This window comes from Pan troglodytes, chromosome 12 (assembly GCF_028858775.2).
Source record: "Pan troglodytes isolate AG18354 chromosome 12, NHGRI_mPanTro3-v2.0_pri, whole genome shotgun sequence".
NCBI classification, from domain to species: domain Eukaryota; kingdom Metazoa; phylum Chordata; class Mammalia; order Primates; family Hominidae; genus Pan; species Pan troglodytes.
Window position 1 is genome coordinate 50600056 of NC_072410.2, and position 19747 is coordinate 50619802.

Sequence of the window (19747 nt, forward strand, 5' to 3'; positions counted from 1 at the left end):
TTTTTGGATTCAGGAATTTTTTCTTTTTTTCTTTTTTTCACCTAGGAATTTTGGGGCCATACTGCAATACTTTTGACAAATCGACCGCACTTTCTCTCCGCTAGCTCTCTGCCCCCTTCTTTTTTTCCGAGCAGGGGAAGGGGCTTACGAGAGAGAGGCTCCCTCTGGACAAAGTTTTCCAAAGTTTTCCGAGTGTGATGGTAGCGGGGAGAGCAAACCCACCAGCTTGACTCACGGCTTCATCTCACCACCCCTTGAGCAGCCCCTAAGCCCGCTATAAAGGAACAAACAAACAAACAAACAAACAAAGTTGCACCCCAGTCGCCTCGTGTTTCCTCTCTTCTTTTAGGCAATTTTTTTTCCTCCCTCTCTCCGCTCCCCTCGCAGCCTCCACTCCCTTTCCCTTGGCCCCTTCCTCCTTCTCTGTTTCGGCTGGAGGTGCCAGGACCCCCGGCCGCAGCCACCCCTCCCCCGCCGCTCCGGTCCCCTCCCGTCGGGCCCTCCCCTCCCCCGCCGCGGCCGGCACAGCCAATCCCCCGAGCGGCCGCCAACATGCTCTTTGAGGGCTTGGATCTGGTGTCGGCGCTGGCCACCCTCGCCGCGTGCCTGGTGTCCGTGACGCTGCTGCTGGCCGTGTCGCAGCAGCTGTGGCAGTTGCGCTGGGCCGCCACTCGCGACAAGAGCTGCAAGCTGCCCATCCCCAAGGGATCCATGGGCTTCCCGCTCATCGGAGAGACCGGCCACTGGCTGCTGCAGGTAAGGGCGCGCTCGCTCCGCTGCACTCCGGGGTCCGCTAGCTGCGAGCGCGGGGCGGACGGAGCGGCGGGCCGGCCAGGGGGCGCCGGGAGCCTGAAGGCACTGGTCCCCGCCCCGCCCCTTCCCTCCTCTCTGCAGCAGCAGCCCGGGCTTCCCCAGCCCGCCGGCAGCGCGGTTCCGGGACCACTGGCGCCCGCGGCGCAGGTTCAGGGGGCTGGTAAGAGGGGTTCCCGGACCTGAGGGGGCTCCCAAGATGGACTTGCCTGGGTCGCGGCTGGCCTGGCAGGGGGCGTGGAGCGCCCCGGGGGCGCCCAGCGAGGCGCGATCCCGGGGGAGGGTCCGGTCCTGAGCCGCTTTCGCCTCCCCTCGGTGCTCCAAGCCCCCAGTCGCCCTCGGCTTTCTGGGGTTGGCTGTGTCGCTGGGAGCCGAAAATTGAGTCGGGAGAGGAGGGGGCTGGTGGCAGCTTGAATTGCCGATTTAAAACTGTGTTCCTGCGGCGCCGTCGGCAGCGCCAGGTACAGTGTCCCTGGTCCGCGGTCCGCGCGAGTGTGTCTGTTTTGTGGTGGAAGAGGAAGAAGGTAACCCAAGGAAAAATGAGAATCCAGGGCTCTAGGCTTTCGGGGAAAAGGGTCTATTTACTTATTGGGTGGGGACAGTTTGGCAGGAGAGGGAAACTTGGGAGAGGTGAGTGTGGGATCCATAGAGAGAGAGTGCGTGTGTGCTTGTTAGATGCCGCACAACCCCACTCTGCTGGTGATAATGGGGGTGAGGCGCGTCAGGGACCAGACCCAGGTAGGTAATGGGGAGATTAACCTGGAGTTCACCTCATCAAGTGCCAGACAATCGCTTTTGCAATGTGATACACACTGGTTTTCTTCTTGGGGTGGGGGAGCGGAGCGCCTCTGCAGTAACTGCGGGAGGTGTATTTGTGTGTACGCGCGTTTGTTCTGTTAGGGGAAGCAGGGATGTCCTGAAACTGACAATCCCCGCACTAGAGAGGTGAAGCGAAAGGTGAGCGCTGCGACCTGTGGGTTTACAGGTGCGAAAGCTTGGCTTGAAATTAACAGACGCGTGCAATCCGCGCGCTCGCGCACACACGCACTCACCCTGCCCCGGGACGAGTGACAGCGGAGCGGGGGCGGGGCGGGGGTTCGAAGTTCCTCTGCTCTGTGGTCTTTCCACGTCCCGGATTAGGCCCATCTCTTTTTGGGGTTGTTCGTGCAATGAGGTGGGGGTCCTTTCAACCAATGGATGTATCAACCCCCCACCCCCCGCAAAGAAATCCCCAGAGCCTTTCCCTCGCCACCACACTTAAAGTGTCAACTGCAGCGGTGCTCTAGGCTTTGGGCCGCGAATTTAGGAAATAAAATAACTTGGGCAACGGCTCCTGCCTTTTAGAGCCAGTCTGCTGAATCCACGGTCTGTCACCACCCACCCCCACTTCGTTTCCTGACCTCTCTGCCCCCCCTCAGGTCCCCATGACCTTTTCTCCGAATCCCACAAGAGCCCCTGGGGGTCAGCGTCCAACCTGCACAGAAGTTAGGGAGGAGGAAACCTAAGCCTCCCCATCCCTCCAACCCGGGGCCCTAGATCTGGAGGTGAGGAGGGAAATAGGGGGTACGTGTACAGGAGCGCCTAAGGGGTTAATGAGAGCCCTCTGAATCCCAGCGTTATTTTTTCGGAGTCATTTATCAGATTTTACGGGGGGACCTCCAAGGGCTCTCCGTTTCCACCGAGCGCCATCTAAACAGAGCCCAGGGCTAAAAATACAACATTTTTGTATAAATTGGACTCGCGGCCCGAGCGGCCGCCCCTATGAAAGTCCTCTTTGTGAAGACCGTGGAAACGGCGGACAAATAACTCTTTATTAATGCCACAAAAAACGCACTTTAATTATAGTTAGGCAGATCAGAGGCGGGGGGTGGGGGCGAGGCGGCGGCGACCTCGGAAAATTCACAACCCAACTTTTGTGTTGAAAGAAAAGAAAAACAGAGGAAAAGAAGGAGAGGAAAGACGGAGAGTGAGACGGAGCGAGGGAGACGGGTATAGCAGACGGAGGGAGGGAAACCCTCGCCTCACCACCCCTTCTGTCGCACCCCACCTCCGCCTAGATTTTTCTTAAAGGGGTAGACGCCGTCTAGAAGGGCTGCACGGCAGGCGGAATTATCCCCGTCTTCCAGCCTGGGAGGGGGACAGCGTTCCCGCGGCCCAGCCCCCCTCCTGGCTGCGCGGGCGCTCCCGGCTCGTTCCCCGTCGCGCGCCGGGCCGGAGGCGCATGTGGAAAAGTGATTAGGGCTCCGGGTTCTGCAGAGTCACTTTTCGGCTGTACTGGCGTGTGTGCACATTTAGCTGGAAGTAGTTTTCTGTGGAAAAAAGGAAAGTGAGGAGGGGGACCAACCCGGGCTAGGGAGACTGAGTTGTCCCCTCGGGGGTGCAGGAGCGGGTAGATCTGGAGCCCGAGTCGGTACGCTCGTGGGCTGGCAGGCGGGGCGGCTAGACAGGTGGCGCCCCTCCCCTTTGCGCCGGGTGCTGCCCCGGCAGGAGAAGGGTTAACGTGGGGTGGGGTAACTAGTGCCGACGTCAAAGGTGAGCGGGACGCCCTTGCCCCCGCCCCTCTGAGGTCTCCACGGTTTCCGGTACCCGCGCCCGGCCGGCTCCGCCAGCCGTTTCGAGAGTCCGGCCGGCCCCGGCCCCGCCATCCTCGGCTTGCGCCGCCACCACCGGGGATCTGGTTACCTGCGCGGGTCGCCCTGCCCGGTCCCGCCTCGCCCCGCGCTCGGGTTCCAAACTCCAGGGCGGCAACCAAAGTCCGTCTCCGTTATTTCCAGGGCAAAATGCATTAGGAAAATCGAGGCTCTGGGCCCGTGACCCCGCCCTGCAGAGTCCTCCGAGGGCCGCCGGGTCCCTGCGCGGGCCACACCGGAGAGCGGAGGAAACTCCAACCCCCATCTGTAGTTGCTGCCTCCGGGCACCGACCGCTTACCGCTATAAATAATCTTTGGCCTGCGGCCACCCCGCGGGGTCTCGCCAGCCCGTGGCCCGGAGCCTGGAAATATTTATTCCGAGAGGCTCCCGAGCGCGGGGTGGGGGTGTGGGGGTGGGGGTGGGGGTGGGGGCGGAGACTCCCGCTTCGGGTCCAGCTGTCCGGGATACCTCTTTCCTCTCGAAAGTCATTACCAAAAAACAGCCTCCTGGGGGTGCCCCTGGGCCTCCGCCTCCTTGCATTATTTATTATCCTCTAGGCCCTACTTCGCAGTTCTTGTGCACGCTATGAAAAATAAAATCTGCGTGCTCGTCTGTGTGAGTGTGTTTGGTGGGGAGAGGGGGCAGGTGACTGTACCCCGGGTTGGGGTCCGCCGCCCCTCCCTCGCGGGCCCTCTGCAGAAGTGCATCCTGAGAGAGACCCGGGTGTGGCTCCCGCAGGGTTCTGGCTTCCAGTCGTCGCGGAGGGAGAAGTATGGCAATGTGTTCAAGACGCATTTGTTGGGGCGGCCGCTGATACGCGTGACCGGCGCGGAGAACGTGCGCAAGATCCTCATGGGCGAGCACCACCTCGTGAGCACCGAGTGGCCTCGCAGCACCCGCATGTTGCTGGGCCCCAACACGGTGTCCAATTCCATTGGCGACATCCACCGCAACAAGCGCAAGGTAAGAACTCTGCCCGTTTTCTTCCGCGCAATCCCTCCCCCACCTCGGGGCAAGGAGTTCCTAGAGCCCGGGAATGTCCCCTACCGAATCTGTGCCCCCCTTTGCACACCATCCTTGAAGACTCCGCAGTTCCCCGCCGACAAGGCCTCGAGTCCGGATCCAGGGCCTGCTCCGGCCTCCTCTTGGTCCCTTATCTTGCTGGCCGACTGCGTCATGGGCACCCCCAACGGTGGCTTGGAAGAGCTTGAGCGTGCGGGTGTCCAAAGCCTGTCCTTGCCTTGCTCCACAGAGCTGGAAAAAGAAGGGGGCGGGACAGTTGGCCGGCGTTCGCCTTTTCGCCACGTTTCCCAGGGAATTCCGAGGACTGGAGACCGATCATTCTAAAATCAAAGCTGTCCTTCCCACCACAGGCTTCTTGAAGGGAGTCGCGGGCAGGCGGCTGCGCGTGGAGGTTGGGGACAGCTTGTGGGCTGCGGTGGCGGGGCCTGGTCAGAGAGAGGTGCGGCGAGCCTGGGCAGCGGAGCGCACGGGTCTGGGCCGTGGGGGAAGGGCGGGCGGGGGGAGAGCAGGCGAGGCACGAGCGGGGATCAAAGCGCACCCACCCCCCCCCCGAAAGAGGAAGGGAAAGTGGGTGTTTATCCCTTGGATTTCCCGAGCGACTGGAGGAGGCGCGGAGGAGGCGCGCACGGGACAGGCCCCCGCCCCTCCCGGCTGCGCTAGGCTCCCAGCGCGGGCGGCACGTGCTGTTTGAACTGCAGTAACCCGAAAGCCGAGCCAGCGGGCGGGCCCTAAGCCGTCGGGAGGGAGGCTGCGCGACCTCTCCCACTCCATTTTTTTCCATTGGGTCAGAGGACTCACCCAGGTTTGAAACCTAAGGAAAGGGAGAGGCAGCCCCCGGTCCCTGAGCGGTGGCAGACCGGGGAGGTGGGGAGGCGGACTCCCTCCGTCAGGGGCCGCATGTGCTGTGGTCTTGGCGAAGGTGGGGAGCGCTCTACTAGCCGACGCATCCTGTAGCACTTGACGTTCTCTGAACAGCCTGTGAAGGGTAATTCTTAACGGCAGACAAAAGAAGGAGCGGTCAAACGGAGGAGACTGGGTTGCATCCCTGCCCCCACCCCCGTTCCCTTATACAGCATGTATTTCAGGAACTGGAAAGGGGCTCCCAAAGTCCTCTCTTCCATCTGCCCCACTCCTAGCTGGAAACAGTTACCACAGCCTGGGGGCGGCGGGAGAGGGGTTCTGGGGAGTGGCTGGGAGGGGCTGTAGGTTTCAGAATGAAGCCTCGGCTTTTCAAAGTTGCGGGCACTTATTTTTCCCTCAGCCTTTGCAACTCCACCAGAGGCCCATTCCAAAGAGCGAGGAGAGCGGAGACTCGGCTCCAAAAGAGATGGCTGCTTCCTGATCTCTGCTTTACAGAGGCTTTGGCCAGAGGGGTATTATTGTCCCCTTTTCATGGAAGGGGCCACTGAGGCGTAGAGCGGTTGAATGAGACTTGAACCAGGTCAGGAGACAAAGAAAATTTCGGGGAGAGCCTGCAACACTGGACTGCAGCGTCCATGGGAATAGTCTCTGGGCCCCGGAGGAGAGTCCTCTTCTGTCCCGCATGCCTGGGGCTGCTGGAAGCTGGGGTGGACAGTGAGTGCTAGGAGGAAGGAGGTGTGGCCAGGACCAGAGTGTGAGACCCTGGGGTGCAGAGGGCTTTGGGGTGAGGGCGTTGTCTTGGGGTTCCACCCACCCTGGGCCTGACTTGGCCTCGGGCCTCCAGGTGTTGGCTGGGAAGGGCTTGCCTGGAAAACCCCAAGGTTTTTTGGCCTACATCGTCCATTTAGAGGGGAGGGAGAAGGAAGGGAGGGTGCAGATGACCCGCCTCAGGAGTGAGGTGGGGGGAAGGGGGGATGCTGGGGTTGGGGTCGGGGCAGAAACTGAGAGCCTTGGCTGAGGCGCGATGGCTCCCTATTCAGAACAGCCGGTCTTTTAGCTCCCTGGGGGTGGGTGGGGAGTCACCAGAAGCTGGTTCATCCTGCCAGAGGCCTGAGAGCCAAATGCAGGGCCCCCTCTTTGTGTGTAGCAGTTTTATGCTTGCCACGTGGGGCGTGTTGGTGGGGAGGGTCGAATAAGAAATGGGTAGTCAGCCAGATGAAAGGATCCTTCCCCCCAAATCTCCCTAACTGATAATTTCAGTTTACTGAACTCCACGAAAGTCCTGGAACTAGGTAGGTAGAATCTAGCTGGAGACTAGAACACTCAGGGCCACTGTTTCTAAATATCCATGATTGTCCTGGAGAGAATGGCTCATCTGCTGAACCCAAGGCCCGGTGAACTCACTGTGGCCAAGGTGGGGGCTGCTGTGTGCCATGCACACCTCTTTATCCAGTCCATGCTGCAGTTAGAGGCCTGGCTGCAGTGTGGGCTGCTGGGCCAGGACTGGCCTGGTTAGGAGGTACGTGCAGGAAGTGGGGCCCAGGTGTGCTGGGGCCTGGCTGGTGGGGAACTGGAGCGTCACTGTTTCCATTGGGGCTGGTGGCCCACCCCGCCTCTGGGAGGTCTGACCAGATGTGTTGGAGGGGGCTTCTCACTGCCATCACTGCACTCCAGGTGTTTGCCCTGGCTGCCCTGGTGGTCTTGGGCCAGCAGGGGTGGGGTTGCCAGGGAAAAAGTCCAGAAAGTCTTGCCCAGTCTAACAGAATCATCTCTGGAAGCCAGGCCTGTGTCCTTGCAGCCAGAGCCTCAGACTCCCTCCCTCCTCCTGGGTTACCCTTCCCCTGCCCAGGGCCTGGGGTGTATCTGATGGATGGGGGAGGGACCCCATCCCTCTTTGTGTGTAGAGAGGCTGGAGTATTGCCGTAGAAGGGCAGATGGAGTCTGGTTAGGAAGGTGGGGGTGAGACAGTTGTCCAAAACATGGAGAAGGAGCTAGAGAATCGTTCTAGAAGCTTCCTGTGCCCAGCTCTACCCACCAGGATTGGGCCTCTCCTATTTTCCTTTGGAGATAGGACTGGACCTCAGTGCACCAAGAGGCCAGCAGCACAGGGCACCCCAGACAGTGGCCTGGAGATACCCTCAGGGAACCTGGAGAGTATTTCAAGGGAGGGACTTAGCCTTGGACTGGGGAGACCTCAGGAATGGTAGTCTTGCCCCTTCTACCCAGACCCCTGCCTACAGGACCTTCTGGGCCTGAAGCCAAGGTGGGGGACTAGGCTTTGGAGGTAGAGGTCAAGAAACCCTGCCTGTCCACCCACCATCCCTGACCTTTGGCCCCATCTTGGAAACCTTGTGCTCCTGGGGTCTGTGTTGGGATGGAGAAGCGAGGAGGTGCGTCAGCAGGAGGACGGTGTCAGGAGGACCCATGGTTGTGGGGTCCCGGGGAAGGCTAGCCCACACTTGGCTCTAGGAGGCATTTGGACCAAGGCACAGCCTCTGGCTACACAGTCATGTCCACCAGGCTCAGCTCAGGGCAGAAGGTCCAACCTGCGTTGGATGAAAGGCCAGTGGCACAGCCAGGCAGCTCTGCTGCTGGGAGCTCTGCCCCAGCCCCTTGGCATAGGCACAACGCCTTTGTTCTGCCAACACAAGTCCTTCACCCAAAAGTTACTGTAGCACCAGCGGGTGGGCACAGGGGCTGCTGAGGGGGGCGGGTAGCAGGAGCGGATCTATCTGAAGGTCAGTGAGGGAGGGAGCCCACGGTCAGCTGCCAGGGTGCCTGGGAGTGGGCACCTCCCTCTGCATGCCCTTGTGCCAGGCAGCGGGAGGGTGGGCGGCCTGGATTCAGGGGCCAGCTCTTCCCTCTGTCCCTCCGTCCCTCCTTTCTGTGTCCTTCTCCCAAGGCAGGGAGGGGTCCAAGGCTGTGGTGCTGATGTGTTTGCTCACTCTCCCAGCCTTGGAAGATGAAGGTGGCCTTGGCAGGGAGTGGGAAGGCTCGGTGGGGTCTGCCCTGGCCCTGGGCCCCCCATGCTGGCTGCTGTATCTGTCCTGGGTTCCCTAAGCCTAAAAGGAAGCAGCTGCAGGACCCTGAGACATGCCGGGACCACACCAGAGTGGCGGGGACAGCTGGCCTCACCCTCAGAGTGGACTTCACCGTAGAGGACGATCCCCTTCAGGACCCTTTGATAAATTCAGAGCCCATCAGGGCTGGCAGAGGGCAGCTCTATGGAGTCTGGGGTGGTGGGAGGCAGGGAGTTCAGGACTTCTGGTGGGTGTGGCCAGCCACGCTCTGGACTGTGACCTTGGGAGGGCCCCTCCCCATCCACAGCTTTCTAAGGCGGGTTCGTGGTGGCTGGAAGCAGCAGAGGTAAGAGTGGCCGGGCAAATCTCAGATACTGTGGCTCGGCAAGTGTCTGCCAAGTGCTGCCCGCCCCTCCCTGTCTTGCCCACCTTGTGCTGTAGGTATGTATGGAAGAGTTAGGGCAGTGGGGAGCATGTCTCCAGGTGAGATGATCACAGCTGGAGTCAAATCGCGGGCAGGCGCTTTGCTCCAACCGCTGGAGCCTGTTGGGGGTCTGGGCCAGCCTCCTCGCAACCAGAGGGGCTGAGTGTACCCAGCCCCACACACCCAGATTGGACATTTCCAGTTCTGGGTGAAGCTGCCTGGCATTTCCCCCGGGCCAGGGTGAAGCTGAGGCAGCCAGGCAGCTGGGAAGATGACGCCCTCTCTTACCCCCCTTGCTTGAATATAAAGTACACACCTTGGCGTCACCCCTGTGCGGACGGCTGCCTCAGCGGCTGCCTGCCCTCTGTTATTCTTTCCACTCTGCAGGCCGAGGCTCCGGTGGCTTGGCCGGGTGGCCTGCCCAGGCCCCCACCCCTCCTGGGCAGCCGCTTCCATTCCTCCCAGTCTGAGTCACTGGCCTGGGCAGTGGGTCCCCACTCCGGCTCTACCCGCTCCTACTGCCCATCCATTTGTCCATCTGTCCACACCTGCCAGCAGAGAAGGGGGAGGCTATCTGGCTGAGCAAGCGCAGCACGCAGGGCCATGGGGTTCACAGAGCAACTCCCCTCCCAGGGCACGGGGTGAGAGGCAGGAGGGGTGAGGAGGCCTGGTTGGGGAGAATGCTTTTGTAGAAACAATGATAGGGAATCTGAGCCTTCACGAGCCCCTGGCGGTACCCCTAGACCCTTGTGGGATCAGCTCCCACTCTGGAGGGAGGGAGAGAACCAAGGGTGTAGACTCATGAGCCTATTGTGTCCTTGGGGGCTTGGCAGGGGAGTTGCCCAAGGCCATCCCTTAAGGCGAGTGCCCTCCTCCCTCCTGCCTGAGCCTCTGGGGCTGCAGCAGGTAAACCTGGACATGCGCTCCTGGGCTCCTGTGACAGTGCCCTTGCTCTCCCCTTGCACCAGCACTGGTGGGGAGTCCATACCTGCCACTCCCTCTGCAGGGCTTGGCCTGGGCCTGGGCTGGCTCCCAGTGACCTTTGTCCAGCATTCTTGGCTGACTTTTGGGAATTCCGAGGGAAGCCCCAGAAGGAAACAAAGCAGTCGTGGCTCCTGCGATGCCTGTGGTCAGGGAAGTAGCTCCGGGCCAGGAACCCTTCCTCTCTTCACAGGGAGCCGCTCCCCGGCACCTTCCCAGTGTGCCCGAGTCCTGACCCCAGCAGGTGATGGCCTCAGACCCAGCCCGCCCTGACGCCGCCCTGGCCGCCCTCTGCCCCAGCCTGCGCCTCTGCCTCCGCCCATCCTTTGTGGTGGGTGGTGGTTTCAGAGCTGCCCCGGCTTCGGGAAGTGCCTGTGTTGTTACCCCCCGGGCACAGACCCAGGGATGAGGCTCTGGAGGCTTCCCAGGGCCTGGGAGGCCCCTATGTCTGTGGAGCAGCTGGGCAAGAGGCAGGGGCATGGACCTGGTGACCTCTGAGCCCAGCCCCTTGGGGCCAGTGTGCCCTCCACCCATCTTTGCTGGCCTTCTCATTTGAGCGGTTTCTCCATCTCACGGTGGGCTCTGAGGAGCGTCACGGACAGCCTGGCAGAAAGGCCCTCAGAATGGCCAGTCGGGCCTCTCATGAACCCAGCGGGGAAACAGCTCCAGGAGGGGCAGCAGCCTGCTGGCTGTCACTCAGCAAGTCAGACGCCGGCCAAGACAGTGTCCTGGTCCTGCCTTCACTTTCCTTTTAGAAGCCCCAGCCTCAGGGGCCTGCAGGGGCAGGGTGGCAGTGGCTTTTCCGGCTTATTCTAGCTCCTGGCCTTGCCCATGGACCCCTTCCCCCCAGGGGTCAGGTGTGGACCCCTGCCCTTGGAGTCCTTCTCTCAGTCCAGTCCCAGGTCCCCCGGGGCCCTTCTCTCTTCCTAGACTGCTCCTGCCTGCCCTCTAGGGCCCCCAAGGCCTGGGAAGGAGCAGTTCAACCAGCCATCGCTAGAGGGCGCAGGAAATGGAACCCACGGGGCAGGGCAGGGCAGGGCTTGTCTGTGGGTGAGGTGGGGGCCCTGCGTGCTCCCCCTTTTGAAACCCTGGGATGGCCCCTCCTGGGCCACTATAGCCCACGTGGGGTGTGTGAGTAGGGGCTGGAAGGCACTCCCCAGGGGATTCGAGCATTGCCAAGTTCTGGGCAGCTTTGAAGGGATAGCATCTGCTTAGGGGCAGGTGGGTGCTGGTGTTTAGGTGCTCAGTGGATTGAAGGGAGGCCACCTGGTTCCACCTCACTGTTTTACAGATGAGGAAACTGAGGCTTGGGGGAGCAGATAGCCACTTGGCCATGATCACACTGTAAGTTGCTGGATGATGCACAGTTACAACTCAGCCCCTTTCCTGTCACCCTACTGCATCATAGAGCCCACCAGCTTCGACTTTGGCTGGGCCTGGTGGGCGTGGCCTCCAGGGCACCGGGTGAGAGGCAGGAGGACCAGGTCTGCCATGTGCTGGGGGCCCTGGCCAGCCCCTACCCTGCACTCTTCGTGACAGAACCCCTAGTAGGTCCTGGGCTGGCTGTTTCTGGGCCAGGTATGACCTTTCTGGCCCTCCCTGTCCCACCTCTGGCATCCCTGTCCCGCCATGGAGGCCTGGTAGCCGCAGAGTGATTTTCCTGCCCCTGTCTTGTTTCCTGATGCACTTTTCCCTCCTGTGTGCTACTCTCTGCCCACCCAGTGGCTCTCTGCTGTCTGTAAGGGGCCCTTCATTGGCCAGCGCTGGTCTCTAGAAGAAGTGCCCCCTCTCATTCCCCCAAGACCCTTCATTTGCCCAAGGGCTGAACCTGGAATCCTAAGGACCTGAGGGTTGGGGGTTGAAGCAAACAAGCATTGCCTTTATCCATCACTCTCTGAAGGGAGGCAGTAGTTAGAGTCCCCTGGAAATTCCCTCGGACCCCCAAAACTGGGCAAGGTGTGAATGACCCATCTGGGCTTGGGCTGACCCAGGCGGTCCTATCGTCCTTCTACCTCTCAGCTGTCCCTTTGTAGCAGGAGCGGCCCCAAACAGTACAGGCCTCTCTGCCCCTCGCCGGCCTCCTGCCCTCCCTCCTTCCCTCCACCGGGAATTTCGGAATGAAAGTGCTATTGTGAACGCCTGGCTGGGCCACTGAAGGGCCAGCACTGTTATTTCTGCAAACCAGCCCTCCCATTAGCCATGCAGGGCCTAGGCCAGGAAAATGTTACCTTTCCTCCCAGAGCTGACTGCAGGGGAAATTCTCACATTTACAGTTTATGCGGTGGTTGTGTTTGGGGGGGCAGTAGGGGAGGGCGGCGCGTGTGTGTGGTTTGCATGGGGTGGAGTGGGGGGCTCCTTCTTCTGCACTGTCCCTCCCCTCCCAGCCTTTGCTTGGTGCTGGTAGCAGGGGTGCTCCCCCTTCTCATCTGAACTCTGGTGGGATGGACGTTGCTGCTTATGAGCGAGACCCACAGGCTTTTGGTAAATAAACTAACGTGCTCCCCTCTCCTCCACACATGAAAACCTGTGCGGGGGAGTCCTGGGTGAGGAGGGTGGCAAGGGGGGCTGCGCAGCCAGCCGGGAGGACGGAAGACAAGGAGGTGGAAACAGGACTCACTGGCTGCTTACAGTGGCCCTGGAAGATGCAGGGAAGTCACAGGGCTTCTGTTTGTCTTTATGATCTTTAGGGGTGGAAAACCATTGCCCCCATCTCCCCCTGCTTTTGGACCTGGCCACACTGAAGACCTTTTCATGGCACAGCTGTTAATAAACTTACTAGAATCTGCACCCAGTAGGTGTTTTCCAGCAAGTAATGACAATTTTGGTTCCCAGGAAGTCCTGCTTGAGGTCTAGTCTCAGGCTCTCTTGCTGTACCCCATGGAGTAGCTTTCCCTCGATGGCCTTCCCCTACTTCCCTGTACAGTCCAACGACTGTGCTCCACTTCTCCAGGGCACTTCCGTCCTGTGTCCCGGGATTCCGAAATGGGCTTCTGCAATGGAAGGGCAGCCTCCCTGCTCTGGCCCTGCCCAGCCCCCACTTATGCCCCTCACAAGCCACATCCCCCAAAGACTTGCCGGCAGCTGGCCTGCCCAGCTCCCAAGGCTTTGCTGTTGTGTGGAAGCTGAAGTTCTCTCCAGTCACGTTCATTGTTCAGGCAGAGTGAGGGGCTGGCCAGGGGTGGGCTGTGCCAATCGGCTCACCCACTTGCCTCTCTGCCTTCCAGGTCTTCTCCAAGATCTTCAGCCATGAGGCCCTGGAGAGTTACCTGCCCAAGATCCAGCTGGTGATCCAGGACACACTGCGCGCCTGGAGCAGCCACCCCGAGGCCATCAACGTGTACCAGGAGGCGCAGAAGCTGACCTTCCGCATGGCCATCCGGGTGCTGCTGGGCTTCAGCATCCCTGAGGAGGACCTTGGGCACCTCTTTGAGGTCTACCAGCAGTTTGTGGACAATGTCTTCTCCCTGCCTGTCGACCTGCCCTTCAGTGGCTACCGGCGGGTGAGCACCCAGGGCCTGGGAGGAGAGGAGCAGGGGCATCCATGAGCCCCCTCTCTGGGGGTGGGTGGCTGACCTGACCCCTGAGATGGGCACCTAGGCACAGGGCACATGGACAAAGGGGAGAGGTGTCAGCGTGGGGTAGGAGGAGGCTGGAGTTGTCCCTGGTGGTCCCGAGGCTCAGATGGGAGCCTGCCCTTCCATATGAGTGACAGCCCTCACCTCTGCAGGGCATTCAGGCTCGGCAGATCCTGCAGAAGGGGCTGGAGAAGGCTATCCGGGAGAAGCTGCAGTGCACACAGGGCAAGGACTACTCGGACGCCCTGGACCTCCTCATTGAGAGCAGCAAGGAGCACGGGAAGGAGATGACCATGCAGGAGCTGAAGGTGGGGTGGGCGTGTGCCCCTCACTGGCAGCACCAGCACCCAGGCTCCATTCTGAGCTTTCCCTGGGTGGAAATGTGCCCAGCCATTTCTACCCCCTGTAGTCTGGCCCCACACATGCTTTCTGAGCAGTGGCTGGAGACCTTGAAACTGGAAGCGAAGTCTGTGTCCCCACCCCTGCTGTGCAGGATGCCGTGGGGCACCCTCCCTTCTCTCCCCATGGCCTGCAGGGAGCTCAGGCCTGGGAATGATCTCAGTTCATTTCCTAGTCCCAATATCCCTGGAAGGCCATCTAGGGAAAGGCAGGCCCACAAGGGGAAACCACTTGCTTGTCACCAGCCTCAGCCCTTGGGGAAGAGCAGGGGAGATTTGGATGTGAGGTATCCTCCCCCACCCCCAGCCTTTTCAGGTTGCTGGCACCTTGCATGCCCTCCCACCCTCCCCCCCGCCCCCCGGGCCCCTGGGGATCCCGGCTGTGCTCCACGCAGGACCTGCTTGCCCTGCTTTAGGCGGATGTTTCACCTGAGGAGGGCTCACTCGCCCATCCCCACCTGGGCTCTGCAGGCCTGCTCCACTACTGGGTGCCCATGGACACTCACTGCAGTCTCCCCTGCCCACTATCTTTGCCTCCCCATATTCTAGCTCCAACTTCTTTCCTGGGGAGCTAGGAAGAGCTGGAGTGGCTTTTCCACTACAAGAAGCTTTGTGATTTATGGATGTTGCCATGGCCAGTAATGGACCCAGGTCCCTTCATTGCCCTCTCTGGGCCCAGAGTCCACATTTGTAAAATGCAGGGTGTGCTATGAGATAGCCTGCTGGGGCCTTTCTGTGGGGAACCCATGGCCCTGGTGTCCTGCTCCCCAGAAAGCCCTGGCGGGGTCTTTAGGTCCTCTGGGGGTCGCCTTCCCTCAGCCTCATCCCAGGTCTCCAGGGGAGTGGCCCCAGGCTCCCTCCCAGACCCCATTGGCTCCCCTGATCACCCACTGAATGTCCTCCTCCTGCGATGGAGGAAGGGGCTGGCACTGGGAGTGGGAAGGCCCGGGTTTAGACTCACATCCCCCACACATACACATGCACACCTGCTGCGCAGGGCCTGGCTCCTTGGGATTTGTTCTTTTTCTCCTGTGAGCCCACTGCATATCAGGCCTGTGGGGCTGGCCCAGGAACCCAGCAGTGAGTGAGAAGTGGCTCCACTCCAAGGGACTCTAGGCCAGTGCTTCTGTCCTCGGTCACAGCAGTTGTGTCTTCTGCCCAGCTAGGGACTGGCTGTGACCCCCGTGTCCATCGTGACACTAATGCCCCGGCAACATGAAGCTCAGAGGAAGCAGAATTCACTGCAGGAACCAGGCAGGGCCCAGCACAGATGACCTGGGCACACGGGCCACTGACTGAATGGGGCGGCCCCTGCCTGGCTGAACCCACACCTCCAACAACACCTCTCCTCTGTGCCCTGCAGGACGGGACCCTGGAGCTGATCTTTGCGGCCTATGCCACCACGGCCAGCGCCAGCACCTCACTCATCATGCAGCTGCTGAAGCACCCCACTGTGCTGGAGAAGCTGCGGGATGAGCTGCGGGCTCATGGCATCCTGCACAGTGGCGGCTGCCCCTGTGAGGGCACACTGCGCCTGGACACGCTCAGTGGGCTGCGCTACCTGGACTGCGTCATCAAGGAGGTCATGCGCCTGTTCACACCCATTTCCGGCGGCTACCGCACTGTGCTGCAGACCTTCGAGCTTGATGTGAGGCTGGGCCCGTGGCACCGGGGGCGATGGGGGAGCAGGGGCACCGGGATAGGGGCAAGGCGGGGCACCAGCCTCCATTTCAGGGACTTCAGGCCTGATGGGGAAACAGTGCTTGCTTTCAGGGAGCTTTCAGTCCAATGGGAGAAGTGCACCCCAAATGCATCAGGTGAAGCCAAATTGGGTGTCATATGTGAAGTCACATGTGCACATCTACAGATAAGGGCTTGGACTAACATGCTGAATGGGGCAGGCTGGCCAGGCCTTGGGGGCCACAGTGGGGTGTCTCTAGGAAAAGGCAGGTCTTGAACATCTGGGGCTGAGCAGGGAGGGGGCAGTCCTGGGCCCTCTGTGGGCTCCTCTGGCTCTCACCACCCACTCTTCGGCCCCCATCTTGCACCAGGGTTTCCAGATCCCCAAAGGCTGGAGTGTCATGTATAGCATCCGGGACACCCATGACACAGCGCCCGTGTTCAAAGACGTGAACGTGTTCGACCCCGATCGCTTCAGCCAGGCACGGAGCGAGGACAAGGATGGCCGCTTCCATTACCTCCCGTTCGGTGGCGGTGTCCGGACCTGCCTGGGCAAGCACCTGGCCAAGCTGTTCCTGAAGGTGCTGGCGGTGGAGCTGGCCAGCACCAGCCGCTTTGAGCTGGCCACGCGGACCTTCCCCCGCATCACCTTGGTCCCCGTCCTGCACCCCGTGGACGGCCTCAGCGTCAAGTTCTTTGGCCTGGACTCCAACCAGAACAAGATCCTGCCGGAGACGGAGGCCATGCTGAGCGCCACAGTCTAACCCAAGACCCACCCGCCTCAGCCCAGCCCAGGCAGCGGGGTGGCGGTTGTGGGAGGTAGAAACCTGTGTGTGGGAGGGGGCCGGAACGGGGAGGGCGAGTGGCCCCCATACTTGCCCTCCCTTGCTCCCCCTCCCTGGCAAACCCTACCCAAAGCCAGTGGGCCCCATTCCTAGGGCTGGGCTCCCCTTCTGGCTCTGGCTTCCCTCCAGCCACTCCCCATTTACCATCAGCTCAGCCCCTGGGAAGGGCGTGGCAGGGGCTCTGCATGCCCGTGACAGTGTTAGGTGTCAGCGCGTGCTACAGTGTTTTTGTAATGTTCTGAACTGCTCCCTTCCCTCCGTTCCTTTCGGACCCTTTTAGCTGGGGTTGGGGGACGGGAAGAGCCGTGCCCCCTTTGGCGCACTCTTCAGCATCTCCTCCTCCTGCGCCCCCACTGCATCTGCCCAGGAACAGCATCCTGGGTAGCAGAACAGGAGTCAACCTTGGCGGGGCGGGGGCTGCCTCCAACCTGGAGATTGCCCTTCCCTATGCCCCGGTTCCCACCCTCCCTCACCAGTTTGGACAATTTGAAATTACCTATTGCTGCTACTTGTTCTATCCTCTGACCTTGGGGCAAAGGAGCCCCAGGCCCTGTCTCCCCAGCATCCTCCCTGGTGGCCCTGGGCAGGTGCACTGACACCCCCACCTTCCCATCCCCTGCTGAACCAGGCCCTGTTACACACAGCAGCCTAAGGCCCGCGGCTCCTGTGCTGCCCGCCCCCATATTTATTCACTGATAGAGAATCTTGGGGATGCTGGGGTCTGGAGTGAACATCTCCTCCCCTTCATGCCCTAGCCTGTGTTCTAGCTGTCCTGGCGAGACTTCTGTGAGTGAAGAGGAAGGGGTCTCTGGTCAAACCCAGCCCCCAGGCCTAGGGTTGAAAGCCTTCCCCGGCTCCAGGCATTATTTGGGTTTAATCTCGGAGCCTCACTCCTGGACTGAAGTCCAGTGCCTCTGCCTTATCCCTGGTGGAGATGGAATGTGGCCCATTGCCTCCTCCCTCTCCTGTCAAAAACCCTGATCAGGTAGATTTGGAGGCGGCCACGATTTCCTGTTTGGCCCCTGTTCACCCCAGTGCCCCTGACTCCAGGCGTGAGTATGGGGAAGGATACGGGTTCTTCTGACGGGGAGCAAGGGCCTCCGTCTTCCCTTCCTTAACTCTCCCCCTTTGCCCTCCGCCCTGAAAAAGGTGTCCTTGAAGTCCCTTCCACCTCTATGCCACTGTCTGCTTAGCCCAGCTCAGGGGTGGGGAAGAGGCGAAAGCGTGGGGGAGGTGAGCGCAGCGGCAGTTCTGCCTCGGAGCTGATTGCAGGGCCCTGTGTGGTCTCCGGACAGCTGCGGGAAGGCTGCCGCAGCTGAAGCTGAAGAGGCGGCTACGTGCGGTTTGTCAGGGGGATTGGGTTGAAAACTGGCCAGTCGGGATGACTGGGTGAAAGAGGAGTAGCTCCTGCCACTGGCGTTTTGAGTGCTGGCAATTTGGGATGCCTCCTGGGGAAGGTTTCCGGGCCTTTGGTGAGTCTCTAGATTTTTCCTTGCTTTCTGTGTTTATTGGTTTTTGATGTTGTAAAAGCAATGAATCCCCTTTACAAGAAAATCGAAAACACAGAAGAATGAAGGACATGCCAGTCCCCGATCGCTGCTGTGAGCACCTCAGTGGCTCCCTCGGACCAGATCCCGTAGGCAGCCCCACAGACCGACCCTGACCCCACTCACAGCCACCCTGAAGATAGACTATAGGAACGGGCCCGTACCACACAGACTGCTCTCCAATCCCTGAGTCTCAGATGTTTCATTTATTTCCTACTTTTCCACTACTAAAAAACAGTGTGGAATAGACATTATTGGCAAAATTGATCATCCCTAATCCTGAAAAACAGGCCAGAATGGGTAAAGACTTGTCAAAGCTTGCAACATAGCTACATGGTGCACCCGGACCTGTACCCCTCCCCCCAACACAAAACCAGTATCTGGAAGGTTCATTTTCCTTTAAACTGATCCAGCTGGCCCTGAACCAATTGTTTTTGACTGAGTATCTAGGAGAGCAGTAAGTGGAACTTCAGACAAGCCCACTGGGTCTGGTCCAGGTGAGGGGCAGGGGGCATGGGGCTGGGAGGTCTCAGGGGCCTTCCCTGGGGGTGGCCAGCCTGGTAGGGGGCAGAGAAGGAAAAGCTGAGGGGGGTCCCTGTGAGGGAGGAAAGAAGGATCATTTGCCCCGCTGGGTCTCAAAGGCAATGAGAAGAGAGCTGAAGAAAGCTCTGGCTGGCTGACAGGATCCCTGTGTTGTAATTGGTCCCTCCTTTCACCTCTCTAGTGAGATGCCCGTGTCTGTGCGTGTGCGTGTGTGTTTCATACAGCTAGCGTTAGATGGGTGATGTTTCTTACTTATCATCCCTAACTATTGCAACTTGACCTTAAAAAGACAAAACCCCACAAAACTCTTCCTGCCACGGGCTTGCAGATTGAAGCACTTTCGATGTTGGGCGCTGGCGTTTGTGTTCTGGGCACCACCGTGACCCTGCCCAGATGGCTATAATATTATTTTATACACAAACTTTTTTTTTCATAAATGTTATAATTTTGTGTCTGTCTTTATAAACTATTATAAGTACTATTTTTGTTATAATTCAAAATAGATATTTAGTATAAAGTTTTTGCTGTTAAATATTTGTTATTTAGTAAAATATGAATTTTGCTCTATTGTAAACATGGTTCAAAATATTAATATGTTTTTATCACAGTCGTTTTAATATTGAAAAAGCACTTGTGTGTTTTGTTTTGATATGAAACTGGTACCGTGTGAGTGTTTTTGCTGTCGTGGTTTTAATCTGTATATAATATTCCATGTTGCATATTAAAAAAATGAATGTTGTGCATTTTGTGATTTTGGAAATACTCAATGTGGCTCTTCTATAGGCTTCTAGAATAAACCGTGGGGTCTCGCCCTTGTCTCCGTTGCCTCTCTGCTCTCTGCCTTCTCAGCCTTACTGAAAGAGTCCTCCCTGGCCACCTGTGTTCACATCAGCAATGCCCATCCACCTTGTCTGTTAGGAAGCTCTTCCCTAAAACCGTCCCGTGAGGCCAGTTCGCCATTCCTTGCATGCAGGCACAGAGGTCTGTGACAGAGTCCTGGGAGGAGGAGGTTCCCTGGGGAGGGAGGGAGAGAACCGGTCAGCCTATTGGGGGAGGGGCAGCTGGGAGGATGCTCCGAGTGTGGCTGTGCCAGGTGTTTCGAGGCTGGACAGGGGGACCGAGAGCTCTGAGCCTGTCTTGTTAACTTGAGTGAGGACACTGATGTTCACAGTCACGTGGCAAATTAGGGAGCAGAATTCAGTTCTTCTGACGTCTGGGCTCGCGTCCCATGCCAGCACTTCTCAAAGCCTGTTTCATGGGTGTTGTGGGATCAGATAGATTCCATGATCAAATGAGTTTGGGAAATGGGTTAAACACAGTCATCCTGGTTCCCCTTCTGCAGGCCTTGTCAGAACCCTGAGCCCCAGGATGTGTAGCCTCAGGGGCAGTAGAGTGTGGGGTGAACACAG

General features: G+C 59.4%; 1 protein-coding gene across 3 annotated transcripts; it reads left to right on the top strand.

Moving 5' to 3' along the window:
- Positions 1 to 266: 266 nt before the first annotated feature.
- Positions 267 to 19154, top strand: LOC738157 (cytochrome P450 26B1). Of its 3 annotated transcripts, none has more exons than XM_001149367.7 (6): positions 267 to 756; positions 4180 to 4404; positions 12975 to 13250; positions 13478 to 13633; positions 15087 to 15371; positions 15775 to 19154. In XM_001149367.7, exons 1-6 carry the CDS (start codon positions 553 to 555, stop codon positions 16165 to 16167), a joined length of 1539 nt encoding a protein of 512 aa, XP_001149367.1. In that variant the 5' UTR covers positions 267 to 552; the 3' UTR covers positions 16168 to 19154. The 3 variants fall into 3 exon arrangements, with proteins under 3 accessions (XP_001149367.1, XP_009440927.1, XP_063645086.1); XM_009442652.5 differs by lacking the exon at positions 267 to 756 and adding an exon at positions 887 to 973; XM_063789016.1 differs by lacking the exon at positions 267 to 756 and adding an exon at positions 3260 to 3563.
- The last annotated feature ends 593 nt before the right edge of the window (positions 19155 to 19747 follow it).